The sequence below is a fragment of the Oncorhynchus gorbuscha genome, linkage group LG17 (assembly GCF_021184085.1).
Source record: "Oncorhynchus gorbuscha isolate QuinsamMale2020 ecotype Even-year linkage group LG17, OgorEven_v1.0, whole genome shotgun sequence".
In the NCBI taxonomy this organism is placed as follows: Eukaryota; Metazoa; Chordata; class Actinopteri; order Salmoniformes; family Salmonidae; genus Oncorhynchus; species Oncorhynchus gorbuscha.
Window position 1 is genome coordinate 29,993,060 of NC_060189.1, and position 22,536 is coordinate 30,015,595.

At 42.4% G+C, this 22,536-nt stretch overlaps 2 protein-coding genes across 3 annotated transcripts; both read right to left on the minus strand.

The window, feature by feature from the left end:
* Positions 1-2,866: 2,866 nt before the first annotated feature.
* LOC124001938 (gap junction delta-2 protein-like) lies at positions 2,867-6,219 on the minus strand. Its single transcript, XM_046309107.1, has 2 exons — positions 5,826-6,219; positions 2,867-5,371 (listed from the first exon to the last, which is right to left on the minus strand). The coding sequence occupies exons 1-2, from the start codon at positions 5,894-5,896 to the stop codon at positions 4,525-4,527; spliced, it is 918 nt and encodes a 305-aa protein (XP_046165063.1). The 5' UTR covers positions 5,897-6,219; the 3' UTR covers positions 2,867-4,524.
* Positions 6,220-13,964: 7,745 nt separating this feature from the next.
* Positions 13,965-18,271, minus strand: LOC124001789 (actin, alpha cardiac muscle 1-like). 2 transcript variants are annotated; one of them, XM_046308866.1, is made up of 7 exons: positions 18,095-18,271; positions 17,194-17,304; positions 16,671-16,995; positions 16,424-16,585; positions 15,686-15,877; positions 14,558-14,739; positions 13,965-14,296 (listed from the first exon to the last, which is right to left on the minus strand). In XM_046308866.1, exons 3-7 carry the CDS (start codon positions 16,987-16,989, stop codon positions 14,153-14,155), a joined length of 999 nt encoding a protein of 332 aa, XP_046164822.1. In that variant the 5' UTR covers positions 16,990-16,995; positions 17,194-17,304; positions 18,095-18,271; the 3' UTR covers positions 13,965-14,152. The 2 variants fall into 2 exon arrangements, with proteins under 2 accessions (XP_046164822.1, XP_046164821.1); XM_046308865.1 differs by having other exon boundaries at positions 17,194-17,336.
* Positions 18,272-22,536: the final 4,265 nt, after the last annotated feature.

A 22,536-nucleotide genomic window follows, 5' to 3' on the forward strand; every position in this document is an offset into this window, starting at 1 on the left:
ACTCCTGTATATAGCTCCACGTTGATCTGGTACTGGTACTCCCTGTATATAACACCACATTGATCTGGTACTGGTACTCCCTGTATATAGCTCCACATTGATCTGGTACTGGTACTCCCTGTTTATTACATTTACATTTAAGTCATTTAGCAGACGCTCTTATCCAGAGCGACTTACAGCTCCACATTGATCTGGTACTCCCTGTATATAACACCACATTGATCTGGTACTCCCTGTATATAGCTCCACATTGATCTGGTACTCCCTGTATATAGCTCCACATTGATCTGGTACTGGTACACCCTGTATATAGCTCCACATTGATCTGGTACTGGTACTCCCTGTATATAGCTCTACATTGATCTGGTACTGGTACTCCCTGTATATAGCTCCACGTTGATCTGGTACTGGTACTCCCTGTATATAGCCCCATTCTTGTCTATTTTATTTTATTCTATTTTATTATTTTTGAACATTTGGAAGGACTTGTAAGTAAGCATGTCATGGTATAGTCTACACCAGTTGTATTCGGTGCATGTGACAAATTAAATGACATTTGATGTATTCCTATCAAAGCCCAGACCAATGAATACAGTATACTGTATCTGTATTGATGTACTGTATGTTAACGAGGCACTTGATGCAATGTCCCTCACTATGGTTGCACAGTGCATCAAATATATCTGACAAATAGTTTTCTCTCATGGGACTCGCTCACCAACCAGAAATAATAGACTGCTGGTATCCCACTTTGTAAACCACCGTCTGTCTCCCAGTGGTCTTGCCAACGGTCTATGACCTGGAACTAAACTGTCATTGGATTAAACCAGGGTCAAGGAGGAATGATTTCTTTAGTATTAGGCTTATTAATGCATAATGCATGAATACATTGGTCAATTATAAGCAACAGTAATGAATTGACTGAAATATAATTCCTTATAATTAAATGTGAAGGGTCTTGGACCGTCTCCCAAGGTGACCCTCTCACCCTTTCAAATGTGCAAGACATACGCACACACAATATTCATAGAAAGAAACTGTGTTGTATTTATTTTTGGCTTTCCCACTTGTATAGAATCTAGAAGAATTGACAGCTGTGCTGATGATAAGGTGATAAGTGCTTCTGCAGAATTTCAGTTGTGAGCCCGTGTCACACAACGCTGGCGTTGTTTAGATCTTCTTCCACATAAAACACCTCTTTGGATGTGGCACATGACTTCATATTTCTAGAGACAGAAAATGAACACTCAGCATTTGAAAAGGAACCAGCTCTGAGTTTTTTCTCTACATGGCCGTCTTAAAGATGAACTTCTCCTGTAGAGGAAAGAAGGATATAACAAGGAGAGTCGGGACATAAGAGAACAAAATGACAGCACACCCTTAGCAAATGTATTCTCCTCTCGGTGAGAAAATGGATTTAATTCACAGTATGTCTTTCAAAGTCATTCCGCTTTACAGTACATATATACGGAACCAGCGCATTAAATAAAAAACGTCAAGGGTTGGAGGCTTGGTTTGTTGTTGAGAAAAAGAGTATTGATTTTTTTATGGTAACCAGTGCATTTTTTTTATCGGCAAAGCCTTATTAAAGTGTTGAACAGGAAGGATGAAATTACACTGACGCAGTAATGGACGGTAATAAAATGAGCTTGATATTTTATGAGGACAGTGCACTGACCACCTCTCCTCTCTCTTGGACCATAACAGTCTCAGGGAGATGATTCTCTCTAATTCAGGGGTGTTTCTCTAGACAAAGACTGAGAGATTAAGGGCTAAAATGGTCCTCTAAAATTCCATCCCTGTATATTTAAGCATCTGCAATCAGCTGAAATGTCTGATTTTCCTGAGCATTTGTCCTGGATCCTTGAAACAGCTGCAGTCCTTGCTCAGATGTATCTACTGTTGTCAAGAGTGGGGGCCGAAGCGAGCACAAGATAAAATGGCATAGAACTGGGAGAGTCGCTTACATCTGTCGCTATCTCCAGCTATCTCTCTGGTCAGAAGCCCTCTTCCTTTTTTAGCCTGTCTCTAGCGAGCTGAGCACAGAGGAAATAAAGAGCAGCACAGGTACAACGTAATATTAAACCAAGCCTCTCAACGCTCGCATGGAAAATGCAACACAGCATGCATAATTGCATTCATACATAACCCAATAATTTGGGCATTTTAGAAGTAGCCTTGAAATTACCAGGATGAATATTGCAGGGAAACCACAAGCACAGCATCGGAGCAAGTGGCTCTTTAGTAAATGTACAGTAAATATACAGTAATATACAGTGAAAATATAGTCTTTGTTTGTAGGATCCCTTACACAACAGCCTTGTATAATAACTGGGAATTCTCAATGAAAGAAAACCCAAGAGATTTACAAGCGTTGAAAACAACTGTGTGGAATTTGACAGGATGGCCTGTACAGTCATTTGGTCAGTAAACATTTTCAGAGATGGGAAAGGGAGAGACAAATAGAGAGAGAAATAGAGAGGAGAGAGGCCAAGTAGGTAAACTGCACTTTTCTTGAGTTACAGACAATGTTCACGTCCCTGCTGAGTTTGAGATGGATGTGTCAGTGTGCGCTACGCTTCGATTTCTCTGGGCTTTGCCAAGTCATCCTGGCAGAGGCAGAGTCTTGCATCCTACCATCCCTCAGATCATCCTGGATGGTCAGCCTGGAATCCTCCTCTCTCTCTCTGTTTCTCTCTCCCCCCCTCCCTCTCTCTCTCTCTCTCTCTCTCTGGAGTGTGGGCGTACAGTTCAGCACTTTCCCTTTTTTCTCTTTCTCTTTTTCTTGGTGACCTTCATGAGGCTCACACGACCTTCCCTTCAGCCAGAGCCGCTCCTTTGCTCACTTCCTTGAAAAGAGGGAAGAAGGAGTGGACAAAAAAAGTCCTCTATCAATGAATATCAGGTTGTAATCATCCCTGTTCTGTACGGTGTGTCTGTCCAATAGCTTCCTGGTCAAGGTCACAAAGTCAGTAACAGTATAGCAGCCATGTGAACAGTCATGGTCAGGTCAGCTACGACTGGGAAGGGACAGGACATGAATGTTAGAATGCATTTCACATTACGGCTGCATCTGGTCAATGTTATGGGACATGCAGTATTGGTGTTTGTCATGGAAGCGTCATCCCCATTGAAATGCATTCCAGCACACCCACATGTTAACAGACACTGACAACATCAAAGGAAGAGCTCATAGGGGTTTTCTCATGGGATGGAACGACATAGGCGTGTGTGTGTGGCAAACATTGCCATTTTCACTGAACCAAGCCATGGTTAGACAGGGCAGCTATAGGATCCTTCTAACATTCCAGTTCAGCTTTCAGACAGAAAAGTATTGCACCTCACACGATTCTGGTGTACATGAATCCCACTTTTATTTTTCGACAGAAAAGGGTGTTTTTTTCTGGTTCCTTTTGGTTACATTGAAAACCATTCTGTGAAAAAACCCTAGCACCTGAGCAGATACTTATTGCCCATTCTTAGTTTGTTAAAAAGGTCAATTTGTGCTATTTGAGTTGAGATCAATTGTGATTGTGGAGAAACATTTTCTTCCAGTATATAAAAAAGACTAGCACTTTATTCATTTCCCAGTCATTTGCCAAATAGAAAGGGAGCTAGAGACAAATGTAATATATCCATTTAAATCACAAGTTCAAGCAAAAAATAGGGCGGCGTTTAGCATAATTCAAGCAGGGAATTAGCTTTCATGATGAACAATATTATATATTTATTTATTTCTATGTATACATATATATATGTCTATGTACAAGTATGGCACTTAATTACACGTAAGCAAGAAAACACTTTTCACAAATGAAAGCAGTGGGCGCTTTGGTGTATAATAAATTAAGGAAGTCACAGACGTTAGCGTTTGCAGCAAATCCACCAGATACTGTTTTGCAAGTCAGCTATATAGCAATGGAATGATTACATACGTTAAAGTCAGTGGTGCGAACACAGGCAACAAAATATGAATGATGCTAATGTATTTCAACGAGGTCGATCCATAGTCAAAATGTATTTATATATTTAGGCATATTCCTATATACATCTGGAGAATATTTCCCCTCCAATTTATAGTCAACCGGTGTATTGTGTCGCTTAAATAGATCGGTGTCAACAATCGGTGGAATTATTTTTTTTAAACACTGTCACGCATCGGGTTAGGTTTGGTTCCCGGGTGTTCACCTCTTAGTGCAATTTTAATATACCCTACTCTCTTCAAGTACAGTAGATCAGCCCACAAAGAGTAAATGCTTGAACACGTCGACATGATCTCTATTTAGCGCTTTACATAGTATAAACGTTACTAAAAAGTTGCATCAGTGCAATGTAATAAATAAATGAACAAACGTGTAATCCACGCTTGCCATTGGAGTCCTTAAAAGATAAACAAATAAAAAATCGGCCCACGCTTTTAAGTCATGAAACGGATGTGGCGTTGGGAGCTGTCATCATCCAGTGCTCATCTTGGTTCAATCTTTACACATCGCACATTGTCCCATCGGGTACTCTCTCCATGTGCTACACATAAGCAGAGTCACTGGATTGAGTGCGACCGAAATTAGGCACACTCATTCTAGGCAAGTCCTTATTTCTGATTTCATAAATGGACTTCCGCCTTGCCTGAACTCCTCGCACCGCCGTTTTGATTTTCTTCCACCCCAAATGATTGAGTTCTGCCAGATTGAGCAACACACAAAAGCCACTGACCGCGAACATGAAGACTAGAAACACGGTCTTCTCTGTTGGTCTGGAAACATAACACTCTACATCTTTTATGCAGGGGTAACGATCACACTCGTACACCGATGGGACATTGAATCCGTACAGGAAATATTGACCCACTAAAAACCCTATTTCCAGCGCGTTTCTGAAAACCACTTGAATTATGTAAAATCTCGAGATACCCTCTTGTCGACTCTTTTTAGACTTTCCAGTAGTTCTCATGGCTGAATTGGGGATATCTTTGACTTCCAAACAGTCGGGTTCGGCTTCTTTGGTGGAGTTCTCTGTGTTCTGAAGTACTCCATTCACAATGGTGTTTTTAATCTTTTTGCTGTCGTCTCGTTTCATTGAATCTTGATCCTTATCCAGGGTCAGAAAGACGGTGGAGTACCGTCGCTCCTTCTGTTTCGCCGACTGATGCACCGAGTATGTGATAAAACAAAGACTCGGGGTGCAAACCATTATGATCTGGAAAACCCAAAATCGAATGTGTGAAATTGGGAATGCCTTGTCGTAGCAAGCCTGGTTGCAGCCTGGTTGTAAGGTATTACAAACAAACATGGTTTGCTCGTCATCATATACTGTCTCTCCAACTATTGCTACGATTAGAATCCGGAAGATCACCACCACAGTTAGTAGGATCCTAAAAACAAACAAACAAACAATGTATGAGTATAGAGTCAGTAAATTATGTTAATTATGTGAAAATGGCTGGAGATTGAGTACAGAGTCTCTAAACAGGCGCGTGTTTGGGAGCTGTCTAGTGCTGAAACGAACGCTCTTTGCTGGGATCACGCTCTGCTCGCTCTTAGCACGGGGGTTGGTCCAGATGATATGTGTATTATGCTTTTATAATTTATGTCAGTGCGCCATTGTTATATATTTCTGTGTACTCTGAAGTATTTACTCATTGATATTCATATTGTGTTTTGAAATGTTTTGCAAGCGTTTGTTTGGTAAAGTAAGCGTAACAGGCAATAGCGCCCAGTCTCTGCTTCTCAGTTAGTGCATGGCACAGCCACCTATCTAGCCCCAACAACAGCCATTATAACATGCATACCTAGTTATTGCAAATCCAGTTGACATTTTGCTCTTACCTTCCTATCATAGTAGAGTGCTGCTGGACAGCAGCCTCCAGGAGCCTCTCTAGTATGGTCCATTCCCCCATTATTGTTCATCCGGAGGAGGCGAGAGCCCACGGCACTCTGTACGAACCTCTGCCGAATATGTGGAAAATATTTCCCCGGGTTTTTGGTCGTTATCACTCTCCAGAGGCTCCGAGGTTATCTGGCAAATGCATTGATCACAAGCCCGCAGCTGTCCCGCCCTCCTCTCTCCAGCGCTGTGCAATATTGGTCTGTTCTTCTGTCCAAGCGCTGGTATGACGCTGCCACACTTTCTCGTTGTCTTGTGGGGCTGAAGGGCTGATTACTATAAGCCCTCCTATTTTCGATCTTCAGATCAGGTTGATGGGTCGCGCACTGTGTCTGGATGGAGTGTGGTTGGATTTAATGTCTTGCCAGCATTAATCCGCCTTTAAGTAGTCCCCTCCCTACGTCACGCGCAGACAGGTTGGTGGAGCGCCGCCAAAATACCAGGATTTCTCATTTTCAATATTCGACGAATGGAACCCAGTGACAGCGCGCAAGATTAATCTGTGATAACACGATTGGTGATAACCTCAATGCACTTTGTGCGTTTCCAGTTTATAACACATCAAAATTACTGAGCCAGATCGAATTGTGTCAGGTTGCGCGCGCTCAGTGTGACAGAGGTAGAGTTGTGAATGTGCCGTGTTCTAAAACCGCAGGTCAAGACATGGCGTCCAGATATTCAGAGCCACTTTTTCGGAGCCACTTTTAAGGCAGATAGGCCTACCTGTTGCTTTTTTTTACTGTAATCGTGACAGTCTCAGTGCTCCTACTAACCCAGTGGGCATAAAACGTGATAAAGACGTCTTTTACTGGTTGAAATCTGGTCGGGACTTCTTATAACCAGATCACAACCAGAAATCATTCAAATATGTATTGTTTTGGTTGATATCTGTTTTTTGGTTGAAATTGAACTACTGACCAGTTATCTAAATGCTACTAAATGAATAGACACCAGTCTATATAAACTAATTTGCATAGTGTTTGTGGGTCATGCACACATTGCATATAAGACACAAGAACCATTACGATTATACATTTGGGTAATGCTCTTTTTTCAGCTGGTTTTGCATGATTCAGCTTTGCATACTTGGCAAACAACAGCTGGCAGCACTCACCAAAGCGGGTTATGGTCTGGTTGGCATACTGTACACAGTCAACACTCTGGGCTAGGGCCTATTCTGTTTGATATTCTGGGGACTCAGCATGAACTTGGACTCGGGGGATTCATATTATCCAGAGCCTTGCTGAATCATATTACTATGGGCTACGACTAATGGTACTCGGTCCGAGTCCTCTTCACTTTTTCCACCCAGATTCACTTTTTCAGGATTAGGGCAAGGTTTTTATTCTGCAGGTGATGAAATGGCCATTTTTAAAAACGAAGAATTGTGATATGTCACCTCCAATTCATATAATATACTAGGTCATTAAAGCTCAAATTGAAATAATGGTTATTTAATGAATGATATATGGTGTGTTCTGTGTGTGTTGGATTCTAATAATACTATTTTGTTGATATTAATTTCACTGTTTATTGTGTTGCACATTTTCATCTGTTCTACTGAATGCAATTTTAATGTTCTATTATAACTAACTACATTTCTTTTCAGAATTTATCAAATCAAATGTAAGTTTATTTTATTTCAATATCCTACTGCAACCAAATAGGATTTACAACAATTGTTGCACCTGAATTTGACCCTTTTAATGTATTTATTTTATTTTACCCTGAGAAAATGACATTTATATATTTCCCTTAAAGCTTTAAAGTAATTAACATAGTGCCTGCAGTCATTTTATACACATTTCAGTAGCTAAATAAGGAGGTAGGCATAACAGTTCCAGCTAAAACTTGGATTGGAATCTGTGCCTCAAACAGCAATAGATCTCTGCGTGCAGGCACTGCTTGCATATGGCACATTGGGACAAAGAGCCCGCTAGGCTACACAACAACAGTGCTGGAGAACAACAAAAAAGATTTGACTGCTACGTGGTAGTCCCTGTTCTCCTGCATTCATGTTTTATTTTTGTAAGTAAAGCAGTGGTTTGTTGGGGAGAAGAATGTCAAGGAAGTTTTTGGTAGCTAGCTAGCTGGCTAATGTTAATGTTAGCACTCTGGCTAATCTTCTATTGTCATGGTCAGTTTACATTTTTACCTGTTGTAGCTAGCAAAAGTTTTGACATTTTGATATCAGCTTAGTTCATGACAGTACATGTGTGTATGTCTGTTCTCTCTGTCTCGCTCTGCGTGTGTGTGAGAGAGACATTATGAGCTAGACTAATTCTTGAAACTTGTACCCCCCCCCCCCCCAATATGGATATGAAGTTTTTCTCCATTCATCAGGGATCCTTATATTGTGTGTATCTGAGATTTGACCATATGATACATTTAGCCTATCCCTGCTCTCCCTCACCCATTCTAACTTTACAACTCTCAACTGCCTTTTTCAATTCTTGATTCTCTTTTTTGCAGGAATCTTCTAGATTGGATGGCAGGATGGAGGAGGGAACAAAGGGAATGTGGCAGGATGGAGGAGGGAACAAAGGGAAGATGGCACGATGGAGGAGGGAACAAAGGGAAGGTGGCAGGATGGAGGAGGGAACAAAGGGAATGTGGCAGGATGGAGGAGGGAACAAAGGGAAGGTGGCAGGATGGAGGAGGGAACAAAGGGAAGGTGGCACGATGGATGAGGGAACAAAGGGAAGGTGGCAGGATGGAGGAGGGAACAAAGGGAAGGTGGCAGGATGGAGGAGGGAACAAAGGGAAGGTGGCAGGATGGAGGAGGGAACAAAGGGAAGGTGGCAGGATGGAGGAGGGAACAAAGGGAAGGTGGCAGGATGGAGGAGGGAACAAAGGGAAGGTGGCAGGATGGAGGAGGGAACAAAGGGAAGGTGGCAGGATGGAGGAGGGAACAAAGGGAAGGTGGCACGATTGGGGGAGGGAACAAAAGGAAGGTGGCAGGATGGAGGAGGGAACAAAGGGAAGGTGGCACGATGGATGAGGGAACAAAGGGAAGGTGGCAGGATGGAGGAGGGAACAAAGGGAAGGTGGCACGATGGAGGAGGGAACAAAGGGAAGGTGGCAGGATGGAGGAGGGAACAAAGGGAAGGTGGCAGGATGGAGGAGGGAACAAAGGGAATGTGGCAGCATGGAGGAGGGAACAAAGGGAAGATGGCACGATGGAGGAGGGAACAAAGGGAAGGTGGCAGGATGGAGGAGGGAACAAAGGGAATGTGGCAGGATGGAGGAGGGAACAAAGGGAAGATGGCACGATGGAGGAGGGAACAAAGGGAAGGTGGCAGGATGGAGGAGGGAACAAAGGGAAGGTGGCAGCATGGAGGAGGGAACAAGGGTAAGGTGGCAGGATGGAGGAGGGAACAAAGGGAAGGTGGCAGGATGGAGGGAGGGAACAAAGGGAAGGTGGCAGGATGGAGGAGGGAACAAAGGGAAGGTGGCAGGATGGAGGAGGGAACAAAGGGAAGGTGGCAGGATGGAGGAGGGAACAAAGGGAAGGTGGCAGGATGGAGGAGGGAACAAAGGGAAGGTGGCAGGATGGAGGAACAAAGGGAACAGGAAAGGGGGAAGGTGGCAGGATGGAGGAGGGAACAAAGGGAAGGTGGCAGGATGGAGGAGGGAACAAAGGGAAGGTGGCAGGATGGAGGAGGGAACAAAGGGAAGGTGGCATGATGGAGGAGTGAACAAAGGGAAGGTGGCAGGATGGAGGAGGGAACAAAGGGAATGTGGCAGGATGGAGGAGGGAACAAAGGGAAGGTGGCAGGATGGAGGAGGGAACAAAGGGAAGGTGGCAGGATGGAGGAGGGACCAAGGGTAAGGTGGCAGGATGGAGGAGGGAACAAAGGGAAGGTGGCAGGATGGAGGAGGGAACAAAGGGAAAGAGTACATAAGTTATCCAGCTGGCTGACTAAGAAATATAAATAGCCTGTAAATAGCCTCTCTCTCCGTATGTCTTCCTGACTGCTAGGTTGCTGAGGGGCAACGTAGTCAATGTACTTGTTAGGCTAAGTCTAACTTAGTGAAGACCTTAGGTAATGGTCAATGATGATTTGTCTCGGTCTTTAGAGTACTGGATACATGTAAATGTCCTGATGCATGGCCTCTACAGCAGTGCTTGGCCACCCACTCAGTTACCAGTGACCTATTCTGCCACATCCCAGGGAAAGGAAAGCGCAGAACCACAACTCCTCAAATCCATAGTCAAGTTTTATGTGCACATTTTTATTTTTTTCTGTTTCATACTCTGATATTTAATGTGTTTTGGTTCCTACTAGCCAGCTTTGTAAGAGCTAGGTTTGTACTAGTTATGCTGATGATCATTCGTTTTTTTCTCTGCATCAGGTCTCACTGAAACTGGATTCCCCAAGAGACATGCTATTCAGCTGCCCATAGTGGCTGATCATACAATCTTAGGAAAAAAAGGTGCTATCTAGAATGTAAACCAGTTCATTGTCTGTCCCCATAGGATTACCCTTTGAATAACCCTTTTTGGTCAAATATAGATCCCTTTTTGATTCCAGGTAAAACTTTTTACAGAGGGTTCTATATGGAACCAAAAATGGTTCTCTTATGGGGACAGCCGAAGAACCACTTTGGAACTCTTTCCTCAGAGTGTAGTGTAAGTAGATCCAAATAAAATAGCACTGCTTCTAATAATATACAGTAAGTTTGTAAAGCAAATAATATTTTACATTAACTCACCTTTTTTTTAGGTTCAAAACCCTTGTGTCCTGGTTCAACAGAAACCTCCCTTGGTGAGTCATGTAAAGTTTCTCCCACTTCTCTCTTGCTCATCCTCCCTGTCACTCAATCAAACTCACACATCTGCTCAGGTGCAACCGATGAACCACTTTAGGTTGCAGAGAAGAGGAAGAGATTTACCATTTCCATTTCTAATGTTTGTTGCAGGAATTGCATTTTTTTCTTCTTTTTAATGCCTCTTTACACATAATTACATTTTTGCATGTACCTTTCTTGGGGGAATCCTTGTCCCGAACAATGTCCTATGGATTATAGAGCGGTGTGTTTATACAGAACTTTTGAATATTATAACATTGGGATTAAGCAAAACTTGACCATTTGAGATTGTTGTCATTATTGTCATTTGAGCTGTTCTTGCCATAATATGGACTTGGTCTTTTACCAAATAGTGCTATCTTCTGTATAGCACCCCTACCTTCTTGTCACAACACAACTCATTGTCTCAAATGCATTAAGAAGGAAATAAATTATTCAAATTAACTTTAAACAAGGGACAGCTGTTAATTTAAATGCATTCCAGGTGACTACCTCATGAAGCTGGTTGAGAGAATGCCAAGAGTGTGCAAAGCTGTCATCAAGGCAACGGTTGGCTACTCTGAAGAATCTCAAATATAAAATATATTTTGATTTGTTTAACACTTTTTGTGGTCACTACATGATTCCATGTGTTTTATTTCATAGCTTTGATGTCTTCACTATTATTCTACAATGTTGAAAATAGTCAAAATAAAGAAGAACCCTTGAATGAGTAGGTCTGTCCAAACGTTTGACTGGTACTGTGTGCATATGAGCAAGTTGCTCCTTTTCTTCAACTAGTACCATGGAAAATCATTGAAAATACCTTTAGCCAGCTGAGTTCACAAAGTTTCTTCACGAATGTCCTTTAACAAAAAAAAATGTAATCTTATATTTCTAAAGTTGTAATTCGCTGATTCTCTTCACTGAGATCTGACCCATCACACCACTCTTATTAATCATTAACAAAATAAAACAATCAGACGTTATATAAACTGTGTCCCAGTCTTTCTATAAATGTAATGTCTGTGGGTGAATTATGAAACAGTGACTGTTTGCAGATGTGCAACAATTGTGATGTAGATTTGTTTTTGCCATTGCTTGATCTATTTTAAATGTAAGAATATTTTGCAGATTTAAACTTGTATTGGTGACTATGGAAACAAATGGAAATATAATGAACCATAATTTCAATATTCAACTTTATCCTCGGCAATACTTTTTACAGTAGTCAGGTGGTCATTACCAGGTTATGATGAGGTCTTAACTATGACCAGTAGGCTACATAATATAGCACAAAGTATAGTGCTCAGAATTATGATCATCATGTCAGATAGAGGTCACAATTATGACCTCATCATAACCGTATGAACATCGTATGATGTTCAGAAAAATACGTAATATTCTGGTCAGTAAAAAGACGTATGAAAAAAATGTCATTTTTCAACCACTTTGCGACCAGAATAAGACGTCATACTGACGTCTTTTCAACCAGGTTTTCCCCACTGGGATAGCTATTGTTTCCATCACAGGGCAAAGATATTGCTGTGGATACACTGTGACTAAGTGAAAGTACCATCCGAGTTGCTAATAGCTTTATGAGGTTGCATGCCTGTGTGTGGGGGTTTAAAAAAGGCATCAAAACAGGCCTGTTTCGCCCTTAGATATGATCAATTCAACTACAGTGCAGGGAGTGTGTACACATGACTTAACATTAGACTATTTTTAGATGCAACCACACAAATATTTGTCAATGATATCTCAGATTATTTCAAAGAAGTGGTAGGCCTAATAATAATTTTAAATTAAGTAGCTTTTATTGTTCTGTATATTCACATAAATATAAAAAATATAAAATACTAATATTAATCTTATTTCCCCCCAAATGTCATGCATTACAATGCAGGATAGGCTTATGCCCAATAAGTGAATTGTTTAATGAGGCTACTAAAATGCCTCATGAATGCTCTATAAAATATTTAGATTTTGACCCTTGCTGAGGAAGAGAAATGATATTTACACACAGAATGTACCTTCGCAGATTGAATCTATTACCTGATCTAAGGTGCATGGATTAGTGTGAGGGATCCCTCACCAACTTCAAACATCTGCTATCTGAGCAGCTAACCGATCGCTGCAGCTGTACATAGTCTATTGGTAAATAGCCCACCCATTTTACCTACCTCATCCCCATACTGTTTTTATTTATTTACTTTTCTGCTCTTTTGCACACCAATATCTCTACCTGTACATGACCATCTGATCATTTATCACTCCAGTGTTAATCTGCAAAATTTTTATTATTCGCCTACCTCCTCATGCCTTTTGCACACATTGTATATGGACTCCCTTTTTTCTACTGTGTTGACTTGTATTGACTTGTTAATTGTTTACTCCATGTGTAACTCTGTGTTGTCTGTTCACACTGCTATGCTTTATCTTGGCCAGGTCGCAGTTGCAAATGAGAACTTGTTCTCAACTAGCCTACCTGGTTAAATAAAGGTGAAATAAAAAATAAAAATGTTTTTAAAATCATGGGACTCTGTTTTTATCCAATGAACAGGCATGTTTAATGGATCATCAGATGCCTTAGCTCTCCCTGCTGTAATCTTTCATAACGTGAAATCTTTTATAACCTTCCAATGAATCATCACATGATGTGATAGGCAAGAAGGCGTGTGTGTGTGTGTGTGTGTGTGTGTGTGTGTGTGTGTGTGTGTGTGTGTGTGTGTGTGTGTGTGTGTGTGTGTGTGTGTGTGTGTGTGTGTGTGTGTGTGTGTGTGTGTGTGTGTGTGTGTGTGTGTGTGTGTGTGTGTGTGTGTGTGTGTGTGTGTGTGTGTGTGTAAGAGAGGGGGAGGCAGAGGGGAAGCTCAGCACATGATCTTGAATAATAGAGACATCGGTGGCTTTGAGGTCATCAGGAATGCAAACACTGCATACCAATACACAAGTCACAACGTCCACGAAACACAAGGAAAAAGAACACCAATCCAAGTCCTTCATTTATGCAGTGTCAATTTCTGTCTTTTCTTTGATGCTTTTGATTTACATGTATGCTGCCCACTGGCTCACCTGTACAGAACAAGGTATTTTACAGTGCCATTCCTGACACCTGTGTCATTGAAGAGTCATATAGGCCTATAGGTTTAAGCAATAAGCGATTGTGATTAAGGAACATGCTCTCCCAACATGATTTATAAGTGACCTCTAAAACATATTGGCTATCCTTATAAGGATAACTGAAGTGTATCTAACGCAAGCCATAATGAGACACAAAGAGGTGTGTTGCAAGTCCTGGGTCTCGTTTATTTATGAACCTATACATATCCACATATACATTGCACTTGAGTAGTAAACAAACTGGTCAATGAGAGCAATACATGAAAGGCTGCCTGGGCCTGAGCCTGGGCTGTAAAGTTACGTTGAGCGCAGAGGTAACTGTGGGGCGGAGGAGAAGGTGGATGAGGGGCCATGATGATTAGAAGCACTTCCGGTGCACGATGGAGGGGCCAGCCTCGTCATATTCCTGCTTGCTGATCCACATCTGCTGGAAGGTGGAAAGGGAGGCCAGGATGGATCCGCCGATCCACACAGAATACTTCCTCTCAGGGGGAGCGATGATCTACAAACAAGTGATACTGCCATTGGTTAGCAGCCTAATAGCAAGGTGTTTTATAAAGTGAAAAACATTTTCTGTTCCTATGTGCATAAAACCTACATAATAGACCATTTCCTCAAATGGGCAGGAAAGTAGTTGACTTTGTTACATTTTTGGGTTTCAAAGTTTTGTGCCCCATAGCCCTAAACCGTTTAGGAAATACATTGCAATAGAACATTGAAAATAAAGAACAATCCTAAAACCGCATGCCTAAATCAACATTACCTTAATCTTCATGGTGCTAGGGGCCAAAGCTGTGATCTCCTTCTGCATACGGTCAGCAATTCCAGGGTACATGGTGGTACCACCAGACAGAACGTTGTTGGCATACAGGTCCTTACGGATGTCGATGTCACACTTCATGATGCTGTTGTAGGTAGTTTCGTGAATGCCAGCAGATTCCATACCTGTTTACCAAAGGACAATGATGTTATCAGTCTTGTCCATCGCTGCAATTCCTTTACGGACTTGCGAGAGGCCAAGTTCGAGAGCCATGTGTCCCCCGAAACACGTCCCTGCCAAGCCGCACTCCTTCTTTACACACTGCTTGCTTAACCCGGAAGCCAGCTGCACCAATGTGTCAGAGGAAACACCGTCCAGCTGGCAATCAAAGTCAGCTTGCAGGTGTCAGGTTCGCCACAAGGAGTCACTAGAGTGTGATGGGACAAGGAAATCTCAGCCAGCCAAACCCTCCTCTATCCCAAACGACGCTGGGTCAATTGTGCGCCGCCTCATGGTCCTCCCAGTCATAGCCGGCTGTAACACAGCCTGGGATCGAACCCGGGTCTGTAGTGATGCCTCAATGATGTTATCTTTCCATCTAAGCCAGCCCTCTCTGGAGAAATAGGCTATACTTGTTATGACCCTCAACTGTGAAAATATAGTAGTTGGGCAGTTAACCTCTAGAGCGTTGGCTGTGAACAGGTGCTGAAATGGACAGCTCCTCAGCACCAGCTGCAAGCTCTTGTTATGGTAGGTATTTCAACAAGCATTCACAGCTCATGCTTCACATGCTGGGGTTGCATTTCAGATGAAGCATCAATAAGTTTGTCAGCTAAACCAGCAAACTGTATATTAACACACAGAAAGACCTTTGATTGAAACATAATACAAATATGAATGAAAGCTCAAACTGAATATGGGTTTAGTCAAGCCTATCTGGATATCAGGATAATTAATTGATTCTGCTTTGTGAAAATACCCGCAGGCATATGCTCTGTTACCCTACATCACATAGATGACTTTAACGAAGTCTAAACTAATCCACAGCAGTCTTATACGTTACTACACAATGATTATCTCAAGATAACCGTGTGCAATATAACAACGGCTGGGGAGATCAGTAATACGCACCAATGAAGGAGGGCTGGAAGAGAGTCTCGGGACAACGGAACCTCTCGTTACCGATGGTGATGACCTGTCCGTCGGGCAACTCGTAGCTCTTCTCCAGGGATGAGGAGGAGGCAGCGGTGGCCATCTCGTTCTCGAAGTCTAGAGCCACGTAGCACAGCTTCTCCTTGATGTCACGAACTATCTCATGCTCAGCTGTTGGGTTTCAAGTGATGCATTTGATTGTTACTGGAAAAAATATTTTCATTTTACTTTTATGATTTTGTTTAACAAAAAAATGTGCCCCTTTTTCTCCCCATTTTTGTGGTATCCAACTGGTACGGACTCGGGAGAGGCGAAGGTCGAGAGCCCAACCAAGCCGCACTGCTTCTTGACACAATGCCCACTTAACCCGGAAGCCTGCCGCAACAATGTATCGGAGGAAAACCCATACACCTGAAGACCGTGTCAGCGGGCACAGAGCCCGGTCCGACACAGGAGTCGCTAGTGTGCGATGGGACAAGGACATCCCTGCCGGCCAAATCCTAACCTAACCTGGACGACGCTGGGCCAATTGTGCGCCGTCCCATGGGTCTCCTGGTCGAGTCCGGCTGCGACAGATCCTGGACTCGAACCCAGAATCTCTAGTGGCACAGACCACTGCACCACTTGGGAGGCCCCAATGGCATATCATTTTTTTGCCAAATATCATGCTTTTTGTCATTCCTCATGCGGTTAATATTGCCCATGTCCGGTGCGTACCAGTAGTTACGAAAGAGTAGCCACGCTCGGTCAGGATCTTCATGAGGTAGTCTGTGAGGTCGCGACCGGCCAGATCCAGACGCATGATGGCATGGGGCAGAGCATAACCCTCATAGATGGGCACGTTGTGGGTCACGCCATCACCAGAGTCCAAGACAATACCTGAAAAAGTGTGGTGATAGATGTTAGCATTGAACAAGACCGTTCAGGAGGTCATGGCTGAAGACTACTTATCTATCCATCATACCTGTGGTACGTCCAGATGCGTAAAGGGACAGCACCGCCTGGATGGCCACGTACATGGCGGGGACGTTGAAGGTCTCAAACATGATCTGGGTCATCTTCTCTCTGTTGGCTTTGGGGTTGAGGGGAGCCTCTGTCAGCAGAGTGGGGTGCTCCTCGGGGGCAACGCGCAGCTCGTTGTAGAAGGTGTGATGCCAGATCTTCTCCATGTCGTCCCAGTTGGTGATGATGCCATGCTCAATGGGGTACTTCAGGGTCAGGATACCCCTCTTGCTCTGGGCCTCGTCACCAACGTAGGAATCTTTCTGACCCATACCGACCATGACGCCCTGAGAAGACGCAAGGATAGGTCTGAATCAATGTGGCGTATGAGTATGATCGCCTATCATATGGCCTCCGAGTGGAATTTACACATGGCTCTCCAAGGTTCCAACGTGATGTGATTTTACAGACAATTAATAACCTAACCACTTTTTATTGACTATTTATTTGGTTTTCACACAGCAGCTTTAGGTGAAGTACTCTACCTGGTGACGTGGGCGACCCACGATGGATGGGAAGACAGCGCGCGGTGCATCATCTCCAGCGAAGCCGGCCTTTACCAGGCCAGAGCCGTTGTCACACACCAAAGCGGTCGTCTCCTCGTCGTCGCACATGGTGTCAGCTTTGACTGTAACAGCAAATTAATATGGTCATTTTGCACACAATTTTAAGCTTGGACTATGTGGCACAATCAATGCACCATGCTCCAATCAACTGAGCTATGAATTATGCATATACGGCAACTGAACTGAAAGTGTTAATGCTAGGCTATATATGGGCATTATATTTTAGAACAATGTTTACTGCAGGTTTGTTAGTTGAATCATATCAGTTGAAATAAGGGGTGGATGCAACTATCATATACTGATTTGACATGATTTACTCTTCAGTCAATCCATTTTATAGAGGACCCTAGTTTAGCAAGTATTTGTGGTTGTAATTCCGAATGTTAATGGTTAGTGACTATTTGTACAAATGCTTCATGCCAACCACTTTGGACTTATTTTGACTTGTTAATGCAGCTCACATTGTGGTAATGTAGTAGCCTACTACTACATCAGAATTTGTTACTTGGCACACCATGTCCCCATCTATAATCCACGGTCTGTATACAATAACCACGCGTCAAACGCGGGACAATGAAATTTGAAAAATAAAAATGTGTGCGGCCCGAAAAACGTGGAATTAGTGTACGGAGAAAAATGTGTATCTTTGACGCAATTCCAGTGACCGGTTGCGAGTTGGTTAGTTGCGGACGAGAGCATTCCATTCAGAATCTTTCCAGTCGGGTTAGCATAATTGTAGTCCTCCGAGGTAATTCCAAAACACGTGTAATTTCTCACTCATGACTCAAGAGGAAGAGCTGATGAAACTAGCGCTACTCACCAGATCAGCACCGTGCGCTGGACCTTGAGGGCACAACCAGGGGCAAGGAGCTGCGAGGACGCGCCAGTTTATACTCTGACAGTGTGCGCTACCTTCTCCTTATTTGGTAGCCCTCGCACCATTGATAAGCGCGTGCCCATTCATGGAATGGTGAGGAGAGGGGAGTCCCGCACGCGGCATCCTTGCCCGACGCCCATGTAGGGAGGAAGATGAGGGCAGCTAGACAATGCGGGTCAGCCGGACAATAGGCAACAGCAGAGGAGGCTAGTGAGATGAGCTATAGGAGGACAGGCTAATTGTAAAGGCTGGAATGGAATTAATCGAACAGTATCAAACATATGGTAAACCACATGTTTGACTCTGTTCCAATAATTCCATTCCAGCCATTACAGTGAGCCAGACCTCCTATAGCTCCTCCCACCAGCCTCCACTGGGCTACTCACAACTCTGTTTCCAACAGATGTCAAATACCAGGTTAAAGTACAACGACTGAAATAAACAGCCTGTCCATTAAAGACTGTGAAGTCATTGATTCCTTATTGTTAAAATGACATCTTAGTTGACATCTTGTGGCTGCAAGTTCCCAGAACATTGTTCTATTGATCCTATTCTCTGGGAAATTAAGCAGATTCTAGCATTGATTCATTGATTGGCTGATTGATTATAATGATAACACGTTTAATTCCAGGTGGTACAAGGATGGGCTACTAGTTCGATTGCACATCGATTTTACAGAGGCCTATGGAAAATGCCAAGAAGCTTGTTATAGGTTACAGTAGTAACAATTCCCAGACAATAGACATTAAGATGGGATGAAACAGTGGACCAGCATATGGGGAGACCACTTGTGCCACACAGCTGGCTACAACAGCTGTTTTCCATGATTAAGAATAGAAATTCCAAACCCCACCATTCTGGATTCTCTTTAAGCAGAGGGTGAGGTCAGTCCTTGAGGCAGTGTGAAGCAGCAGCACAAAATTGAAGTTGTAAAATAAATGATTCAGTTGAACCTGTTTTCTTTGTATAGGCCTACGTGGCCTGTCTAGTTAATGTCTGTTTCCAAGAAGAAATTGATATTTCAATTGTGGAACTCATACATTTGGGTGATTGGATTTGCATAAATCAATAACCATTGCAATAACCATAATGCATTATTTATTGTTATTGAGTAAATCATTTTCTAAAATAGGCGTTTCGATTATTATTGATAGCTGTGATATAATGGCTATATGCCAACAGCATTTGCATAATTCTGTACTCATTCCGTCTGCAATTTCAATCATGTATTTATATTTAATGGTAGCAAATAAGTTTGGGATGCCTTTGAATTGACAATTACCCATCAGAACAGAAGAAACACGTGTTCCTTTCATGACCACCAGTTTGTGTGTGGTGAACTATAATTTCATATTTTGTTGAAAGGACAAGACATTACAGATTTCAGATGACACTGCCTGTGCTCTTGAAACAGAGAAAGAACAAGTTGGTCTAAAATAACACTGGCTGAGAGCATTGGAGGGATCAACCACAAGGAAGAAACTCAAAAGGGCACAACTAGCCATGAATCATATGCTGCTGTCACCCTACCCCAAGCCATAGCCCTCTTGTTGTTACTCTTTGTTTTTACATTACATAATGAATGCTGGCCTTGGCCTGCTTTCCTCATCATTCTGCCCCTGTTTCCAAACATTGTTGTCTTGCTATGAACATATGAACCCCTGTTTAGTTTGGCTAAACTGAATTATTATCCTAGTCTGAAAAATCCTTTCTGAGTGGAGAAGGGTATGATAACACACAACCTGTCTGGAGGATGGCAGTGCCAGAGTGAGGGGAAGAGACACTTTGGAAGCTGCTCAAATATTCACATACTGAGATTGTCACATTAGCAGTAGTCATTGAGGCTAAATAAACATGACACTATCATAGTTCCTGTGCCATCTTCTTAATCACACACCCCTGAAGGAGAAACAATTTAAAAAATTAGGACTGAAACCACAATCATACGGGCAAAACTGTGGAGCAAAAGTGAGTCTATTTGATTTCCATTGGGAATTACTACTAATAATAAACAAATGTAAAGGCCCCAATTCACACCCCTGAAGGACACCTTTTTGCGTAATGCTTTAAATGTGCTTTCACAATAGATTGAGCAAGATTGGTTTCATAAGATGCAACTCACTGTGTTTCAGTTTTTTAACAGTTAATCAAAACTGGTTCACAACATATGCTATGAAAGCATGTTGTTCTTTACCACACAACTCTGAACTGAGAAGCAACTGGATTGTCTTGGACATGTTTTTGCTTCAGGCCTTCTAACCTGGAGAAGGTACTGGGTGCACCATGGTCTTTGGGCTGCTATGAACAACACACATTGGATGATTGCAACACATTTTCACATGTGGAAATGAAATCAATGAACGTGTTTAAAAGCGTAGATAAGCGAAGCACTGAACAGAATAAGTAACTGATGAGCTTTTTTTTACCAAGGTAATATTTGCATAAAATGAATAAATCATGTTTTGATGTTATGATCTTGGATAGATAGAACGATAAACAGATCCTCACCCCAAGTGCAGTCCACCAAAACAAGCCTATTTATTAAATATGAAAGGACTGGCATGCCTACAACAGCATCCATATTCATCAAGTAAGAGAAAAGCAGGTTGACAAGGAAAAGCTAATCGGGAATAAGACCAAGAATGTATTGTATAATTCTGAACTAATTTCCAGACAGCGTGTTCAAAGCTCACAGCTTGTCGTGATTCATACTTTGTAAACATTCACCATCTTAAATTAAACCTATAGTTTACATACAGTTAATGCTTACATAATGTATGTTCTGCACGTATTATAATGAAGAAATAAGGCCCGAGGAGGTGTGGTATATGGCTAATATACCATGGCTAAGGGCTATTCTTATGGTGGTGTATCAGACCATGTGGTATGACCATTTAAAAAAAATCGAATTACTTTGGTAACCAGTTTATAATAGCAATAATGCACCTCGGGGGCTTGTGGTATATGGCCAATATACCACGGCTAAGGGCTGTAATCAGGCACCCTGTGTTGCGTTGTGACAGCTTTCAGCCAATCAGCATTCAGGGCTCAAACCTCCGGGTATACAGTTGAAGTCGGAAGTTTACATACACTTAGGTTGGAGTCATTAAAACTCGTTTTTCAACCACTCCACAAATAAGTATAAACACCATGAGACCATACAGCCATCATACCGCTCAGGAAGGAGACACATTCTGTCTCCTAGAGATGAACTTAGTTTGGTGGAAAAGCGCAAATCAATCCCAGAACAACAGCAAAGGACCTTGTGAAGATGCTGGAGGAAACAGGTACGGTTCCAATATCCACATAACCTGAAAGGCTGCTCAGCCTTGAAGAAGCCACTGCTCCAAAACCTCCATAAAAAAAAGCCAGACTACGGTTTGCAACTGCACATGGGGACAAAGATTGTACTTTTTGGAGAAATGTCCTCTTGTCTGATGAAACAAAAATAAAACTGTTTGGTCATAATGACCATCATTATGTTTGGAAGAAAAAGAGGGACGCTTGCAAGCCGAAGAACACCATCCCAACGGTGAAGCACGGGGGTGGCAGCATCATGTTGTGGGGGTGCTTTGCTCAATCCTATAGAAAATGTGTGGGCAGAACTGAAAAAGCACGTGCGAGCAAGGAGGCCTACAAACCTGACTCAGTTACACCAGCTCTGTCAGGAGGAATGGGCCAAAATTCACCCAACTTATTGTGGGAAGCTTGTGGAAGGCTACCCTTAACGTTTGACCCAAGTTAAATAATTTAAAGACAATCCTAGCAAATACTAATTGAGTGTATGTAAACTTCTGAATCCCCTGAGAATGTGATGAAAGAAATAAAAGCTGAAATAAATCATTCTCTAGTATTATTCTGACATTTCACATTCTTATTATAAAGTGGTGATCCTAACTGACCTATTTTTACATGGATTAAATGTCAGGAATTGTGAAAAACTGAGTTTAAATGTATTTGGCTAAGGTGTATGTAAACTTCCGACTTCAACTGTATAATTAAGCAATAAAGCCCGAGGAGGTGTGGTATATGGCTAATATACCACAGCTTAGGGCTATTCTTATCCATGACACAATGCGGAGTGCTTGGCCATATATCACAAACCCCAGAGGTGTCTTACTGCTATTATGAACTGGTTACCAACGTAATTATAGCAGTAAAAATAAATATTTTGTCATACCCATGGTATACGGTCTGATATACCATGGCTGTCAGCCAATCAGCATTCAGGGCTCGAACCAGGACTCAAGCCCTGAATGCTGATTGGCTGACAGCTGTGGTATGCCACAGGTATGACAAGACATGTATTTTTACTGCTTTAATTTAATGCTGTAACTCAAGGGTTTGTGATATATGGCCAATATACCACAGCTAAGGGCTGTATC